Source organism: Schistocerca americana, chromosome 3, assembly GCF_021461395.2.
Source record: "Schistocerca americana isolate TAMUIC-IGC-003095 chromosome 3, iqSchAmer2.1, whole genome shotgun sequence".
NCBI lineage: Eukaryota > Metazoa > Arthropoda > Insecta > Orthoptera > Acrididae > Schistocerca > Schistocerca americana.
In genome coordinates this window covers 495121312-495139780 of record NC_060121.1, presented here as the reverse complement: position 1 = coordinate 495139780, position 18469 = coordinate 495121312, and the positions used below count along the sequence as shown (strand labels likewise).

The following is an 18469-nucleotide window of genomic DNA, read 5'->3' as shown; positions in this document are numbered from 1 at the left end:
GATGTTGATGAAACCTAGCGGGTAAGCATAGGAGGCTAATGTAATATTTTTTGTTGTGCCCAATTTAATTTTTAAGAGGTAAAACACACCCCAAAAGGTAACTTGACATATTAAGTTCAGGGTGAATATCTTCGAAACAATGATATCCAAAAAACGTTTTTCATATAAAAGTTGATATGCAATTAATGTTCCTGAAAACTGTATAACCACCTTTTGTAATAGTTTGAAATTTTTCGGAATACCCCACGACCATTAATTAATTTTGGAAAGTGAGAACTTAAGTTGCAAGATAAATTAAAGAAGCTTTCAAGCCACTTACATCAATGTGTAATAACAATGTTTCTGAAATACTGTTTTTTTAATAATACGCTGTACACAATGTGCTGTTAGTGTATTTTTAACATACCTAATTAAAATATCTAAACGTTCAATGTTATTCTAATTACTTACGTTTGTTACATTTATTTCACGTTTTAAATTGTTATTTCACGTTTTAAATTGTTATCTTATGTTTTACATTCTTTTTTTGTACTTTAGTGTTTCACACACATTTGTTGTTCTACAAAATTTCGGGAAAACTGCTGGATGTCTCTAACTTGCTGGTACGACATTTCGGCGCAGAGTCTTCTGGCCATCTTCAGGTGAATACTGACGAGAAATACACTAAGCTCCCCCGTTTTTAAACGTCTTGATGCGATGTAAGGGCAATGGCACTTTGGGAATTCAGTATATCGAAAAGCCACAACTTTATTTAGAATCTACTAGTTGCCACCATCCTGTAAAAATGATGGACGTTCTAAAGATCTTGATCCAACGAGCCCATACCATCTCAGATGCCGATAGCCTACAAACGGAACTGAAACACCTACAAACTTTGTTACTGAACAATGGATGTTCGTCTCACCAACTGCAGAGAGCAACATACGTATAAACGACAGAACAACTAAGAGAATTAAGTCCTTAAAACGACTGCTTCAGCTAAAGCAGGCAGAACATTAAGAAGACATGAAGTTAAGGCAATCATTCGATCTCCTTCCAAAATATCAGCGCTTTTAGGGTCTGTTAGAGGCGACATAGTCGCGCGACGTAGGTGTTTACAGAATTCAATATGACGGCGGCAAATCTTACTTAGGGTGAACAACACGCACTGTGCAGGATCGCATTGTAGAACATCAGTGGCAAACTCCATTCTCCAACATTCTCCAAGCAATTAAGTCCGTTATCGCTGAAGGCTTTATTTCCACTGGTCAATTGATTAAAATAATGACACAAAAACCGTGGCCCGTATGTCACAGAGATACGCCTAGCACTCTTCCATGATGGTTGGCCGACTAATAAGCAATCTATAAAAGTGGTTGCCAACCTTTCTGAGATCATTATCCCTGAGTGCGATTAGATTTAGCTAATCCCCCCCCCCCCAACCCCCTGCCATCAACATAAAGATTAAGGCCTAACTGAACTTTTGTACGAAAAAGAACTTTCTTTTAAAGCCCATTTGAAAAATGATGAAAGGTAAATGATATTTAGTTTGTTGGCATTTGATTAAACAACAAACTAATATGCTAGTCATATAATTGCTGCTGCTTATTTCTAACAACGTTTTCTTTTACTGACTGGAATTGTTTCTTCTGAATCGGCAGAAATTAGAAGACTACAGATGACAAATGCTTTGTATCTTACAAATGCAAGTAATAATAATAATAATAATAATAACACATTGTAGACCGTGCAGCAGTGTAAAGACATTGCGTAGATTTTGTGCTGTCAGTTAGTTCATTTATTATTTCATTGCAGGAACTACCTACAACTCGGAGAAGGCATTTTTGTGTGATGTTTAAGCATACGCGTTGGATAGGTCTCAACTTTACTGTCATAGATACATTTACAAAGTATTTATGTAGCAAGTGGATCATTTCAGGGAGATGTTCTGCATACACCTGTTTCACAAGCCATAGCCTCCACCACATTGAGTCACGTGTTAATGCTAGTAACTGAAAAAAAGTAATTTTTGGTAACGCACATAATCAGTATTAAAGTTACAACGTAATAATAGTAATGGTCTTTCAAAAATAACTTAGTTTGGTGACGGAAACACACTTGGATCCCTTTGTTTATACCCATCAGAAAATTACGTTTCACACCTCAAAGTTAATTACTCCCAAGATGGGAGCAACTGATCTAGATTGACCGGAAATAACTGCAACAGCCCAATGGCAAGTGGCTTGTGTGGAAAAATGTCCTCAGACCGGCCCTGGCTGCTCCGTTCTGGTTTAGCTACTCAGGCGGAGTGCTACGGTGCTGTGGCACGAGGACTTCAGTTTAAAGAGGAACTACGGGCGGAACGCGAAAACTAATATTTAACAATCTTTGTCAAACGACAGGCACACAGGAAAACACTTAAAATGGTGCAAAAATCACCTTCTTGAAAATCACATGAAACTGTGTTGTTTGTTTTACGTCTTTTCAGATAAATGCTTGCATGCTTCCCATTCAGAATGGGATACAACAATGTTTGTGCATAAACGTTGAATTTACCATCAGACTATCATATGAAGTAGTTTATCGAAACATTTAGACTAATTAACATGAAATCGTCAAAAAATCATGAACAATAGAAAAATATTGTAAAGCCATTTTGAAAAAATTGCAATTACTTTTAGTGTCTAATACAAAGTTATTGTTATTGTTGCCTTATTGAATCACATCGCAGACTTGCAAATAGACACATAAGAATAGAATAACTGGTAATAAATCCTATGAGGTATGCATTTTTAGTCTGTTACTTGATAGACAAATGATGTGACACGAAAATGTTTCAGCGTTGGATTAAAGTGTCTGTTTTTGATTGAGTATAGGTACACTAATAGATCACACTCTCTTTCCGCAGTGGACATATTTTTTAAATTTTCTTTCTGATTTGTCACATCTGTAGTTGGGATTATTCCTAGATTTACGAAAATGTCTTTCCAACGTTGATATGGGTACGTTAAACTATTTGGACGCTTTTAAAACTCCCATTTCAGAAGATGAAACAGCTGAAACTGTTTTCTCCGTTGATTTAACACCCCATTGGTGTCTATCACTGTTTGTAGAATAAGTTTCCTCCATATGGAAAGTCAAGGGAAAAGCTATATAGCTGATATTGTAAGTGGGTGACGTATGTTGTGGTCTTTATGAAAGTGGATAACGTATGCTACGCGTCAATGGATGACGCATCTTAACCGTCTCAAGCCCAGGGTGGTAAACAGGCATTCCACATAGCTAAAAAACTTTGGCCTTGTCTCAAAATTAATTAAAATGCCACTGTGAGATGACAAGAATACTCCAATTAATATAAATGACGAGTTTGGGATGTATCCTAAAATGATAATGCAACATCTCCCTTTCTCATTCTACATTTTAATTTATCAAAGCTTTCAAGGTTCAAGTCACAAACAACAAGAGGGTTTAATTACTTTCAACGCCCAACATATTAATTGACATTTACCTATTGAATATCTGATTATTAAGACTTTATCTCTATATATGAAAGTATTATGAGAAATGAAGACTCAACATTTAATCTCGCCTAACGCATGTTGGTACATTACCAATCGGGAACTGCAGCGGCATTGTCTCCATGCTGGATCTAAAACGCTAATTCCCTACTCTGGCCTTGACTGAATTCAATCAGTCTTAACTTTAATGCGTTCTGTAGAACGCTAAATTTTCGCTAGTCGAAATTAATGGCAATTGCACACTCGCTGTGGGATGAAACGACGTGCACAAATCTCAGCCCACAAAAATTCCCGCAGGAATATGAAATACCACTTTACGTTTGTCACCAAGATACGTAAGCATACCACTCTCACTCGCAAACGTAAAATTTGAGTCTCAACGTCTAATTTTACCACATGCATGTGTGTGGCCCGCTGCGAAATGAGAGCTCTCTGTGTGTTAATTTAATTCTCAAAATGCTTTTATATGACGTTAATCTCCCCACTGCGATTCTACTACGTCACACAGTATGGCTTCGCCCAACTGGTTCCTCATTATAGGTGAATTCTTATTTTGCTTTCCCAGGTCGCCACTAGCCTCGTTAATGTAGTATCTCCATTACCCGCAGTCTCGGCTGTGTTTATTCTAAGAGGTATTATATTGTACTCGCCTTATTTCATTCTGAGCTGCAGCTGGGCCTTCTATTGTTAATGTTTATTGGTGTTTCCCAATGCCATTGTTTCGTTATTCGGTACATGAGATTGACATAATTACTTCCTGTTGACAATATAAAGTTATTTTCTGGGGATTTTATTCTGTATCGTACGTATGAAGCTTCTATAAGGTCCGAAAAATGCGGATACCTTGCAATATATACTTACATCAAAAAACGGCTGGGCAGAACGGTACACTATCCCATCCTCCCCATTCCCTTCCGCTCCCAAAACACATTTCAGGTTAGCAGCTTTTATTGAACATAATACCTGAAGCATTGAAATATATTATATAACTGACATATAGCGAATGGCATGAATCTTAAGACTGCATGTCATCTAAGGGCGCTGGATTAACAATTAATGGCTTATCTTGCGTAGAAATTCACCAAATGTTATAAAAATACAACTGGAAACATGATCGACAACAATTGACTTATACGCCCGTCAATAATAAAAAAAAGCACTTCGTCTTCAGGCCACGAGTGGCCTACTGGGACCATCAGACCGCCGTGTCATCCTCCGAGGAGGATGCGGATAGGAGGGGCGTGGGGTTAGCACACCGCTCTCCCGGTCGTTATGATGGTATTCTTGACCGAAGCCGCTACTATTCGGTCGAGTAGCTCCTCAATTGGCATCACGAGGCTGAATGCACCCCGAAAAACCAAGTGAAAATAGCTGTCACACCTTTCCTTCCATTCAGTAACATAGTTACGTGTTAGAGATGAGACAAGAAGTCGTGCAGGACGTATGCAACCATATTATGTAACTGGAACAGTACAGCACATATGGTGAGTAGAGCACTTAATAAAGTGTCATCAGCTGGTGACTGATTTCGCAAGTTGATGGCGTTATACTGAGTAACCTATTCAGCATTAGTGCAGTACAGTGTCAATTGTGGTTCAAAATGGCTCTGAGCACTATGGGACTCAACTGCTGTGGTCATAAGTCCCCTAGAACTTAGAACTACTTAAACCTAACTAACCTAAGGACAGCACACAACACCCAGCCATCACGAGGCAGAGAAAATCCCTGACCCCGCCGGGAATCGAACCCGGGAACCCGGGCGTGGGAAGCGAGAACGCTACCGCACGACCACGAGATGCGGGCAGTGTCAATTGTGGTTGCTTGTCAGTACAGCACTGTCCAATTTCGAAAACAGGTCATTTTTGTTGAGCACCACAATTTCTGCACCGAGTTAAAGTACCAGGACGGTCTACAGGCGGACGTAATTACTGAAATTTATTTTTCCGAGATGCCAATTAAAATGTTAATACCGTTTGTAAATTACTTTATAGATGAATTACGTTCTTTTTGCATTCTGAAACTGTGGTCCCATGATATGTTCAGCATCCTTGTAAAAGTAAGCCGTGGATGAGCAAAGCAACTACAATTACTGTGTTCCAATTTTTTCATGAAGTTTGCTGATGAATGTCAAGAAAAAGTGATTAGAAGTTTTATTTAATTTTTAGTAATGTACGGTTACCTTATGTGGACTTGAAAGCATGGAAATCTACTGTAAACTGATAAATAATCAGAGTGCACTTCACCAACAGATTGAAAGGTATATTTGCCGCGTCAGGAAAAGTGCATCAGTTACCGTCAGTTACGTTAAAAATTCGCAGTCGTTAAAGCTGACATGACGTCACAGACTGCTGACATTTCTCGTTGTGAGCTCGTAGATCCCCTCTATCATTATCTAATATCTCAATACAGTTGATCGAATAATTCCCCTACAATAAAGTGACCACGTACTTCATTACTGTTACGGCTGAGTGGATGCATTGAGATCGGCAATTTTGCGTTGGCGTCATGTTGTACATAGACGATGCGAGAGACGCACACTGCGACATAGCTCAGACGATACTTAAAAACAATAATCACTGACCTTTCCTTCGTGGGGGACCAAAGTCGTATAGAATTTTTTTGAAAGAAATTTGAGCCGTATGAGTGTTAACTGTTTATTTACTTCACAAAATCGTGATTTCGGAATTTGGAGCCATTCTCAAGTGCATGTTGATATGTTAAGATTTGTCTGACCTGTCTGTGACGTGCCATCGTCGAAAAAACATATTTCTGCTCTTATAGACCAGTTGTCGCACAATGAACAATTAACAGTGCAACTTACAATTAACAGTAACATGGCGGAAATTCCTTAAAAAAAACACGCAGAACAAAAAAGAACCGACGTTTCCTCATGAATATAATCCTAGCATAAAACTTTCGAGACATGTTAAGCTCTATGTTTCTAAGGCGACTATTAAGGTTTCAAACTGAGAGAATGAACTCATGAGCAGCGTCCTACGTACGCTTAGCCATGTAGTTGTGTTGGTGCAAAATTGGACACAAGACGTCACTGTTACGTTTACCTTCTGCAGCAAGTGAAAAGTCATGCACTTGGTGACGATTACACAAAGCTCTTTTCATTTCAGTTAGTTTTGTAACTTTGTTTCACCAGTGAAGTTTTGTTCTTGTTAAAACAGACACAGCTCAAAACTCGATCTTCTGCCCTCTTAAGTCATCGGTGTATGGCAGCAGCGCGATGTTCTCGTTCCAGAAGTCCATGCGCTCTGCGTCCTTGTCGTGTGCAAGTGCGAAGTTGGCTTGCATCAGCAGGTAACTGCGAGTCGAGTTGTCGTACGGCTCCCAGATCGCAGGGTCCGGCGCTGGAGTGGGATTCCTGTGGAACAACGAATCTGTCATAGAATATTCAAGGATGTAACACGGTTGTTACATTGACATCTTCATTTTTATTGTTTACTATTTTATTGTTTATTTATTTATTAGCAGCTCTTCTGCATGTGACCTGCATCCTTGAAGCTGTTAATGGTCACGTTCCACAGTTACTACTAACATCCAAAGTTCATTAATAAAATGGTTTCTTTTTATAAATCATCACCGAAACACGGCACCATATGACGCTAAAATATTTAATTATTCAGAAAGGAAAAAAAAATAATAAAAAGAAAGGCATTTAGTGAAAGAGACAAGAATGAAACTGAAAAAGGTAAGGAACTGTCTAATTACAGACAGGTGTTAGGCTAATAAAAAATGTTATAAGTCATGGTAAAAAACGGTGAAAAAGTAATGAAATACTACTAGGCATTAGGTGTTAGGCTCATGTTTTTGTTATTTCTTTATCCGTACGTGATTTGGGGGGGGGGGGGGGGGAGTCACTGTTTCGACGGCAGTCCATGACTCCGTACCCACAGCGCTGCAGCACCCACGGTACGCTCCTGTAGACTAGGAAGACGCGGTCTGCTTAACTCTGCCAGATGCTCACACCGGTCTTCACGTCTTTGACAAGGAAGGAGTCATCCACTGGGTATGGCTGCGGACATTTCCTTTGCCCGACGCCGCAGACTCTGTTGACGTGCTCTCTTTCTGTGATGGAGTGCGTAACATGCCGGAACTGCTGGGGTAAACACCCTATTATACATTTCTGTGTGAAATTTAGCCCAAATTTACCTCCCAATCTATAAAAAATTCTACGTACTACCGAAACTATGTACCCACAAACTGTTATCCAACTTAAATTTGTACGCTGACTTTTGACAAACAGAACCTAATTTGAATAGCACTGTGACTGGTGTGAATACAACTTGTTTTCATATTAAATGCACTACTGAAGTAAAACTTTTACCTTGCCATTATCAATATTTCCACTTACCTCGTGTCTTGACAACATTGGTGCAAATTTATCGAAAGCACAACAGCAACAGCAGGCAAGAAGCGGCTAAGCTAAATTTCAATTTTTTACACAAAATTTCCAAACAAAATACAAACTGTGGCACACCATACGGTGCAATGTGGTAACGTGTAATGATAAACCTTCTTTAAACAATGGGATGGGGAAAGCAGCTTTTTCTATAAAATGATATACCAAGATAATGATTCTAGAATGAAGCATGTATTCAAAAAGACAGAGTAAAACTTCGCGTAATCTTCACACGCAGCATTTGTCCGAACAGTATTATGCTTTAGAAAGGGAACAATCGTTTAAATAGGGTACAATGTTAACATGGAATTTCTATAAAGTTCAAACAGGTTAATCAGTTGATATAATAATACACGGTTCAGGGAAGTGGGGTGGTGTCTTTCGCAGCTCTGAGCACGTTAATCAGCTGACAATCATATGTAGCTGTGCAGTGCTGCATTCTTACCCCAAACTTCTTCTCTTCAAAACTAATAACGTTACTCAAAATTTATATTCTTTACGCCTTCCAAAATATACATCACATTTACCCTTGCTGTCCTTTACAGTAAATCTTTTTTCATCTAATAGATACAATCAAGTCAACACAGCACTACCGAATACGTCCATCATCTGCCACACTTCAGCTAAGCAGACATCACACAGCGCAGAGGGAAGACGGTACCACAACGAGACCAAAGACTATTTAACGGTAACGTAACTTGCTCTGTCTATGACGTGCACAATGATAACTTACAAAAATCAAAATGACATGCCCACCGTACACTGGTACTGGTCAGGGACGTAGAAGTCAAGGCTACTCGTACGTCCTGGGAACATAATGCTAGGTCTTGCCAAGAGTTGGCATTACTTATTTGTTTTTCCACTGTGTCCCCCGATACTAGGTCTATAGTGACAGTGTACTGTAAAACGTTACCGAGCTTCCTCTCTTAAGAGTGAGATGCCTCTATAGCTCTGTCTTACAGGCAGTTTATAAAAGCTCAGATTCTCTGTTATGTATGGTATCAAAGAAACTACGACCACTTAAACTGCCTGTCTCGGCAGAAATTATGGATCTACTCGCATACTGTCTGATCAAAAGAATTCGAAAGTCCACATGTAATATGGAACCAACCACTAGATGTCATGAGAAGCGGACCCGCCAATACAAAAGGAGGTCGGGAGTATAGTGTTATCAGCAGAGAAGCAGTAACATCAGAATGGGACGATTAGGAGAGATGCGTGACTTCGAACGTACCTCGTTACTGGATGTCACCTGAGTAACAGGTTCATCGGGTACGTTTCAAACCTTACAAAGCTGCCCAAGTCGACTATTAGGGATGTTTCTGTGAAACGGAAACGCTATACTAAGACCAGGTAGATCTCATATACTGACAGACAGAGACCTTGAACATTGTGTAGGGTAGTTGTGAAAAATCGCATGAAACGAGAGTGAGGAATCACCCTTGACTTCCAAAGCGATACTAGCAGTCCAGTTAAAACAATGACTATACGTAGGGAGTTAAGAAGGATTGGGTATAATGCTGCTCCTCGTTAGACCCACATTTTTGTAGTCAAGCTAAGCAACACATGAGGTGGTGTAAAGAGCAATGGATGAATGGAAAAGAGTGCTTTTAAGTGGCGTATCACGTTATACCTTGTGGTAACCCTACTGAAGAGCTGGGTTTGGCGGATAGCTGGAGAACGTTACCTGTTATCATGTGCAGTGCTAACAATGAAGTACAGTATTACGATGTGACGGTGTGTTTCTTTGTTAGGGTGTGGTTCCCCTATTGCGCTTAAGAAACCGTTAACTGTGGAAGGATATGAACGTAGTTTTCAGTGTAATGTACTGCGCACAGTAGAAGAACAATTCGGAGACTGGTTATATCATGATGACAATGCACCCTGTCATATTGCAATATCTGTGAGGCAATGACACGTGCACAACAACGTTTCTAAAATGTTTCATGTCAGCGCACACTCCGCTGCAGAGTGAAAATCTCATCCCCCAGGGTGTGGCTAAGCCATGTCTCCGCAGTATCCTTTCTTTCAGGAGTGCTAGTTCTGCAAGTTTCGCAGGAGAGCTTCTGTAAAGTTTGGAAGGTAGGAGACGAGATACTGGCAGAAGTAAAGCTGTGAGGACCGGGCGTGAGTCGTGCTTCGGTAGCTCAGATGGTAGAGCACTTGCCCGTGAAAGGCAAAGGTCCCGAGTTCGAGTTTCGGTCGGGCACACAGTTTTAATCTGCCAGGAAGTTTTCGTTTCTAAAATTGTTTGGTCCGTCCAGAGTCCCGATCTGAACCGAATGGAAGACCCTCGGCATGAGTTAGAACGTTGAATTCGCTCCAGCCTCCAACGCCCAACGGCTCTCGAGCGAGAATAGGCTACTAGTCATTCAGGCACCTCATTGACAGCGTCCTCAACGGAGGTGAAGCCGTCACGAAGGCGCAGGGTGGACACTCCCCGATGTCCACTACTAAGAGTCCGAATACTTTTGATCAGACTGTGTATGTTTCTTCACAAAATGTACCACTCGTTGCTACTTGCCATATTATAGAGAAGTCAAAGTAATTAGAGAATGAGCCTACATATGATAGGAAGAAAGTTGCAGGCGCTTGGAATTACTCCATGAAATGGAGGATGGCAACAGGACTCTCGATTTACGTGTTGTGTAACACGACTAGAGTTTTGAGGGAGCAGCTTTCAAGTACTACAGTTTCATGAGTGGTTTGTTTACAGTGCAAATGCTCATTCCGGGACGAGCGAGAAGGACGAGGCAGAACTCGAGGCGTATCGATACATCAGAAAGTTAGAAGGCGATAAGTCACTGAAGGTTCTTGACTCGCACGAAGATTGTTTCCTTATCACCCAGCAGTAGATATTTGAAGACCAGGACAAGGCCGCCCAGAACCTCTTCCTGTAGATACAATCTTTACGTCTTGGAAACAGTTCTTTGTCAACCGTCTTGCAGCGCAACCGTACTTTACCAACAGCAAGAGTTCTTGCAGACTCATTACAACATGTCCGTTCAGATATTTGCGGTCACATACACGAATTTTCGTAAATTGTTTTATAATATGAAGAGCTCATTAAAGTACGCCAATTGGACAAGCAGAACTTCCACATAACGTATCCAAGGAAGGTTTCATGAACACAGCAGCAGGCTGCGCAGTATGCTCAAGAGAAAAGTAATAAATGATTTGTTATTACTCGAAAAGTTATCGTAATGAAGTATAAAAATAAAGAAGAAATTTCCAGCATCAGGAAGAGATACAAAGCGAGTATCCGCAGGTGTTGAGGAAGATTTCACTTTTTTTGTTACAAACTATAAATGACAGGAACACATCGGCTATGTCACTGTATAGAGGAAGGTTTAAAGTTTTGACACAGGAGCGCTGTTGTTTGTTTGTTGAAATAAAGAAACCTTACTAATAATACACTCAAAGGGATTTCAAAGAAGTTCAACGCTATTTGTCAGTGTTTTCCAAGATGAGACAGCCCAACAGTTACTCTCACAATAAAAAATATAAAGAAAACAGTCAACGTCCCATTGTAGAAACCTGTTGTCTGCAATAACGCGGGTGTCATTTAACGCTACCAGCTGTGATTACAGACGAAGAGGCTACACTACGAAACATTTCCGCCACAGCTGAAACCGGACCTTGGCCCCACAAAGTACTTAACGTGTCAGTGTCTACCACAACACGGTGCAAGTGCTGGTTCCATGCCGACCGCGTCGCATTCCGGGTAAGAGCAGCCGCATTCCGCTTCGTCGCAACCAGCTGCGCATCGGTTTTACTGGCCACCAAGCACCCTATCCCACGAAACGAATGCTGACCGGGGCGCACGACTCAGATGCCCTTCAATTAGTGGTACATAGGTTTAAACTACCCCGCCACCAGGGGCACGTTGTGAACAACCGACTGCGACATCGTCACCTACACTGATATCCCATACGTGGGTCCCATAAGCTTCACCTTAGAGTGTTAACTATCACAGACTACCAACACTCTACAAAGACCGCCCAACAGTGTGGTTTTCCACGGCTGAAAGTGTTTCCTAGTGATCCGGAATCATAAAAAAATGCGAACATCCTCTGTCATCTGGGCGAACAGGCAGAGATAAGGTTTGAGTTGGAAGAGAGTACCTCAGAACCCAAGGCAAGTCTCTCATAACACCATATTCGACAATGCGTGAAACCCAGCCGAACCTAAAGCGCGAAATTCTCATGCTTACCTGTAAATTCCCGAGCACCCAAGAACAAAGAGTAGTTCAAGATCCACAACCAGGGAAAAGGGGGAGATGTTAAGAATCACACCAATATTCAAGAAAGGTAGTAGGAGTAATTCACTAAATTACAGGCGCATATCGCTAACGTCGATATGCAGCAGGATTTTACAACATATATTGTGTTCGAACATTATGAATTACCTCGAAGAAAACGGTCTATTGACACACAGTCAACATTGGTTTAGACAACATCGTTCCTGTGAAACACAACTAGCTCTTTATTCACATGAAGTGTTGAGTGGTATTGACAAGGGTTATCAATTCTATTCCGTATTGCTGGATTTCCGGAAGGCTTTTGACACTGTACCACACAGGCGGCTCGTAGTGAAATTGCGTGCTTATGGAATATCGTCTCAGTTATGACTGGATTTGTGATTTCCTGTCAGAGAGGCCACAGTTCGTAGTAACTGACGGAAAGTCATCGAGTAAAACAGAAGTGATTTCTGGCGTTCCCCAAGGTATTGTTATAGGCCCTTTGATGTTCCTTGTCTATACTAACGATTTTGGAGACAATCTAAGCAGCCGTCTTCGGTTGTTTGCAGATGACGCTGTCGTTTATCGACCAATAAAGTCATCAGAAGATCAAAACAAACTGCAGAACTATTTAGAAAAGATATCTGAATGGTGCGAAAAGTGGCAGTTGACCCTAAATAACGAAAAGTGTGAGGTCATCCACATGAGTGCTAAAAGAAACTCGTTAAACTTCGGTTACACGATAAATCAGTCTAATCTAAAAGCCGTAAATTCAACTAAATACCTAGGTATTACAATTAAGAACAACTTAAACTGGAAGGAACACATAGAAAATGTTGTGGGGAAGGCTAACCAAAGACTGCGTTTTATTGGCAGTACACTTAGAAAATGTAACAGACATACTAAAGAGACTGCCTACACTACGGTTGTTCGTCCTCTTTTAGAATACTGCTGCACGGTGTGGGATCCTTATCAGATAGGACTGACGGAGTACATCGAAAAACTTCAAAGAAAGGCAGCACGTTTCGTATTATCGCGAAATATCGGAGAGAGTGTAACAGAAATTACACAAGATTTGGGCTGGAAATCATTAAAAGAAAGGCGTTTCTCGTTGCGACGGAATCTTCTCACGAAATTCCCATCACCAAATTTCTCCTCCGAATGCGAAAATATATTGTTGACACCGACCTACACAGGGAGGAACGATCACTACAATAAAATAAGGGAAATCAGAGCTCGTACGGAAAGATATAGGTGTTCATTCTTTCCTCGCGCTATACGAGGTTGGAATAATTGGAATAATAGAGAATTGTGAAGGTGGTTCAATGAACCCTCTGCCAGGCACTTGAATGTGATTTGCAGAGTATCCATGTAGACGCAGAATCAAGGAAATCAAAACTAAATACTTTTGCAAAGTTTGAAAGGTGTGGTTATGCTTGGTTTGTGGCGACTGTTTTGAAAAATGGTGATTTTAGAGGCCGATATTCACAAACTATTTATTACATTCACAATTTCTATTTATATAATGAAAATTCAAAATTTTTGCTTCTTAGTTTTATAAGTTATTCTCATTTATATTCGTATTTCAATCAAAAATACTTGTATTTCCAGTTTTCTTACATTTAGTACTAGAAAGAAGTATGTTTTCCAATTATCCCACAGACCCAGCCCGATCATTCTTGAAATTATTTTTCGACCGACCGTTCTAGGGTTAAAGAAGGTACAATGCGTCCTTATGACAGAAGACCCACCCGGCCGTCACAAACGTATCAGCCTGTGTCCAGTTGATCTGCAGATCACGAAGAACGTTACTGATGAACTGCTCTAAGCAGGGGTCATGCGATCATGGGACAGTCCGTGGGCCCTCCAGGATCAAACTCGTCTGGAAAAAGGACGATATCATGAAGCCATGCGGTGATTACGGGGTTCTTAATTCTAGGACAATTCATTACAGATACTCGATTCCTAACACGTAAGATTATACTCGTACAATGACGGGAGCCACGGTGTTCAGCATCACGCACTGTTCCTGCAGATTACAATGCACCCAGACGACGTTGTGAAAACCGGTTTTATTATCCAGTGGGGAGTGGAAGACCAAGAACTAAGTAGATTAAAAAGGATTTAAGACAGGGATGCAATCTTTCATCCCTATTTTTCAATATGCACATCGAAGAAGCAATGATGGAAATAAAAGAAAGGCTCAGGAGCGGAATTACAATTCATGGTGAAAGGATATCAATGATACGATTCGCTGATGGCAGTGTTGTCGTCAGTGAAAGTGAAAAACGATTACATGGTCTGCTGAATGGAATGAACAGTCGAGTACAGACGATGAACTGAGAGTAAATCGAAGAAACACGAAAGTAATGAGGAGTAGCAGAAAAGTGAAAAGCCTCGAGAAACTTAACGGAAGATCATCATTGATGGTCACGAAGTAGATGAAGGAATTTTTCTACCTAGGCAGGAAAATAACCAAAGACGGACGAAGCATAAAAAGCAGACTAGCACTGGCAAGAAGGGTGTTTCTGTCAAGAGAAATTTACTAGTATCAAACAAAGGCCTTAATTTGATGAAGAAATTTCTGAGAATTTACGTTTGGATCACAGCATTGTTTGGTTGTGAAACATGGACTGTGGGAAAACCGGAATAGTAGAGAATCGAAGTATCCGAGACGTGGTGCTCCAGACGGATGTTGAAAACTTAGCGTCACTGATATGGTAGGGAATGAGGAGTTCGTGCGCAGAATCGGAGAGGAAATGAATATGTGGAAAACACTGGCAAGAAAAAGAGACAGAATGATCGGATCCTGTTAAAATATCGGAGAATAACTTCCATGGTACTAGAGAGAGCGGTAGAGAGTAGAAGCTGTAAAGATAGACAGAGATTGGAAATAAATCCAGCAAATAATTCAGGACTCAGGTTGCAAGTGTTACTCTGAGATGAGGAGGTTGGCACAGGAGAGGAATTAGTTGCGGGCTGCATCACACCAGTCAGAAGACTGCTGATTAAAATAAAAGGTTTTTAGAGTATCTGTATATGCCACATGATATGAAGAATGCAGCCCAAACGCGGCGGAGATTCACTGAATGGCTCTTTTTCCACCTCCCACGCTGCTACACGTATTTATACCATATTTTCATCTGTTCCAATAACCTCGAAGACCACTCAGTTCATTTAGAGCCGGTCTTAGTCAACCTCCGTGAAGGGGGATAAGAGTTGTCATTAACGAGGCTAAATCCCAAACAAGCTGAGATCACGTTCCTGAACCACACCCAGGTCCTGCCTCTACGGGAGACGTAGCACGATTTACATCGTTTCCTCGGCACATTAAACTTCTTTTACCGTCGTAACCTACCATATGCGGCTACTTCAGTCGCTGCAGACAGACGCGCTGACCGGAGAGGACAAAAAACGGCAGTAAAAAGATCGACTGGATGGCAAGCATGAAAAAAGCCTTTCACATATCGAAACAAAAACTGCTTAACGCTGTCACCCTAGCGAATGCGCGACTTGCAGCAAACGCTAGTAGCATCGCAGTGGGGGCCACTCCGTAGCAAATCGTCTACGACTTACCGCGTCCGTTTAGATTCTTCTCCAAGAAACTAACACTTACCTAGTGTAAGTGGTATGCCGTTAATTACGGACTGCTCATGAGCTACGCTGTGCTCAAACATTTTCGAAAAGACACATAACGCGCAACATAACTGTTTACACCGACCATAAGCTGCTTGTGAACACAATCAAGAAGCCCCATCAAGACGTCACCCGCGCCGATTTCGCCAACCAGACCTGATTTTGCAGTACACTACTGACGGCTGCATGTTCTAGAGGCAGACAACGTAATAGCAGATTACCTCTTGCGGATCAGTTCGGTTTCGTTACAAAACGACTGTGAACTTATGGCCACAGAATAAGTCAATGATCCTTCCATCGACGAGCTCATGACAGCTCAGACGACCAATCTCGAATTGAACCCCAAACCTTACCCAGTACCGAGCTAACATTGCTGTGAAAGACAGAATACAGCCCATCGTGCCACTCAGCACGCAGCGAGGCATGTTCAACAGACTATACATGTCGAGCCACCCACGAATCAGAACAACACGCCTGTCACAGACGGGTTTTTGTGGGACAGGGTTAAGCAAGACTGCAGACACTGGGCACAAGGCTGGTTAGCCCGTCAAGGAAGCAAAACAGGTCGACATCCCCAACCACAATCCCGGCGTTTTCCGATACCCAAAGAACGTTTCAAACACGTACATATCGACATAGTAGGACCCCTTTCTCAATCAGAAGGCTTCTTGTACCTGTTTTAGGCCATCGATAGAACATCAAGGTAGGTCGAGGCGGTACTCACCTTCCATATTACAGCAGAAACGAAGGTGCACGCACATTACAGAAATGTGGATCATGTACACTGGAATCCCAGAACATATCACGACGGACCAGGGCCGGCAATTCAAGTCATCCCAGCCCTGTGCCATCTGTGAGGCATCGATCGCATGCACACCACATCTTACCACCCCCAAAGGAAAACTCTGGTCGAGAGGTGACTACGAAGGCGTCCTGGTCTGAGGCACTACCAAGGGTGCTCCTCGGCATTCGGTTGGCATACAAAGATGAAATCCATTAGTCACTTTCCGAGCTAGCATATGGCGAAACTCTACTGCTTCGCATGGAACCAGCACAGCCTACACTGATCTGCCTACACTAGTGAACCAAGTTCGTAAACATACCCATACAATAACAAGTTTGTTTGCGTGGCCATCCTCCGCAGCAAGCATATAAATAATTGTTTTGTAAATAAAACTGCCTTTTCGTGTTGATATTTAATATATTTATCCCACAGCGTTTCGCCTTATCTTGTTCTAAGGCTTCATCAGTGGGATCTATAAGGATACAGTTTTGTTAGTTTTAGATTATGAAACAGTTCACGTCGTGATTTTTTTGTACAAAAGTAATTACTTACTATTTGCTGATCTGCGTTTTTTCTCACATCTGGTCTGGAGGTCGACCTCACGGCCAGATTTGAGGAAGCGCAGATCAGCAAATCGTAAGTATTGTTGAGCGTGAACTGCGTTAGATGTTGAGTGAACACTACGAAGGAGATAAAGATGGAGTGTACTCGTTTGAGACAGCGTTATCAGCACGTGATAGAGTTTGGAACTGGCCTCACTGTGGGTCTCCACTTGGCCAGCTGGTGGAGTCGTTCAGTATCCAGATTTAGAGGGCATTCGGATGTGACAGTGGCCCGACGTTGACTTCGTGGCAACGTGAGGGGAAGGCACAATAGTCTAGGTTCTGGAAGACGACGTCTGATCACCACAAAGGAGGATAGCCGTCTTACGCACCAAACTTGTCATTGTCCCTTCATATCTGCTCCCGCTATCCAAGAACAATAAATGGACTCCCTTTCACATTCTGTGTCGTCCACAACCACTGGTCGACCCTAGCAACAGCCGGACTAGGAAATTACCGCGCCATAGGTAGGCAGCGGTTAACATCAAAACCCAAACGACGGTGTTTGGCGCTGAAGTCGCTCTTTGCTCTTGTTGGTAACTGCTGTATAGAAAACTTATTCCCACAGTACGGCGACGGCCTGGTGGGGTATAATGAGATATCCGAAAACATGGTCCACTGAACAGAGGGACTAGCCGTCGCCACTGGGTATAGTGAACAACAGCAATGCACTCTGGTTGGCACTCTACTTGCATCGAGGATTGCAACTCTAACCATTTACGTACCCGCCGACAGTGTGTTCTCAAGAAGATGAAAGAGCGACTTCAGCTGTACTCTTGTAGTTCGTCGTTAAATCTGTGTTGCTCTGGGTGTCTTCACTCGCTTCTTATGAGCAGTCAAAATCGTTTTAGCTTTGAAAGTGATCTACTTTCTGGTAAAAGTAATCAAGGAATAAGTAACATTCTAGTCAGTGAGATTTTAATAACCTTAGTGAATTACATATAACATGCTCGATCATGAAACCGGCAGACTACCCGCATCTGTCTTTAATGTGAAATGAATTAATAACACTTGGAACTTAAGATATGGAAACGGCAGGCAGAACATTGTTGAATTCACAGTGGTTGACGCTGCTTATTGTAGGTTCATTTCAGTCTGTTAGTTAAATAGTTACAGCCGGTCGGAGTGGTCGTGCAGTTGTAGGCGCTACAGTCTGGGACCGAGCGACCGCTACGGTCGCAGGTTCGAATCCTGCCTCGGGCATGAATGTGTGTGATGTTCTTAGGTTAGTTAGGTTTAACTAGTTCTAAGTTCTAGGGGACTGATGACCTCAGATGTTAAGTCGCATAGCGCTCAGAG

At 41.7% G+C, this 18469-nt stretch overlaps 1 protein-coding gene across 2 annotated transcripts in view; it reads right to left on the bottom strand.

Moving 5' to 3' along the window:
- Positions 1–6137: 6137 nt before the first annotated feature.
- LOC124605754 (venom carboxylesterase-6-like) overlaps positions 6138–18469 on the bottom strand; it is a 116802-nt gene continuing 104470 nt past the window's right edge. For both annotated transcript variants that reach the window (XM_047137638.1, XM_047137641.1), the window contains exon 10: positions 6138–6870. In XM_047137638.1, the coding sequence (XP_046993594.1) occupies positions 6681–6870 (190 nt within the window). In that variant the 3' untranslated portion in view covers positions 6138–6680. The remainder of the gene's footprint in view (positions 6871–18469) is intronic.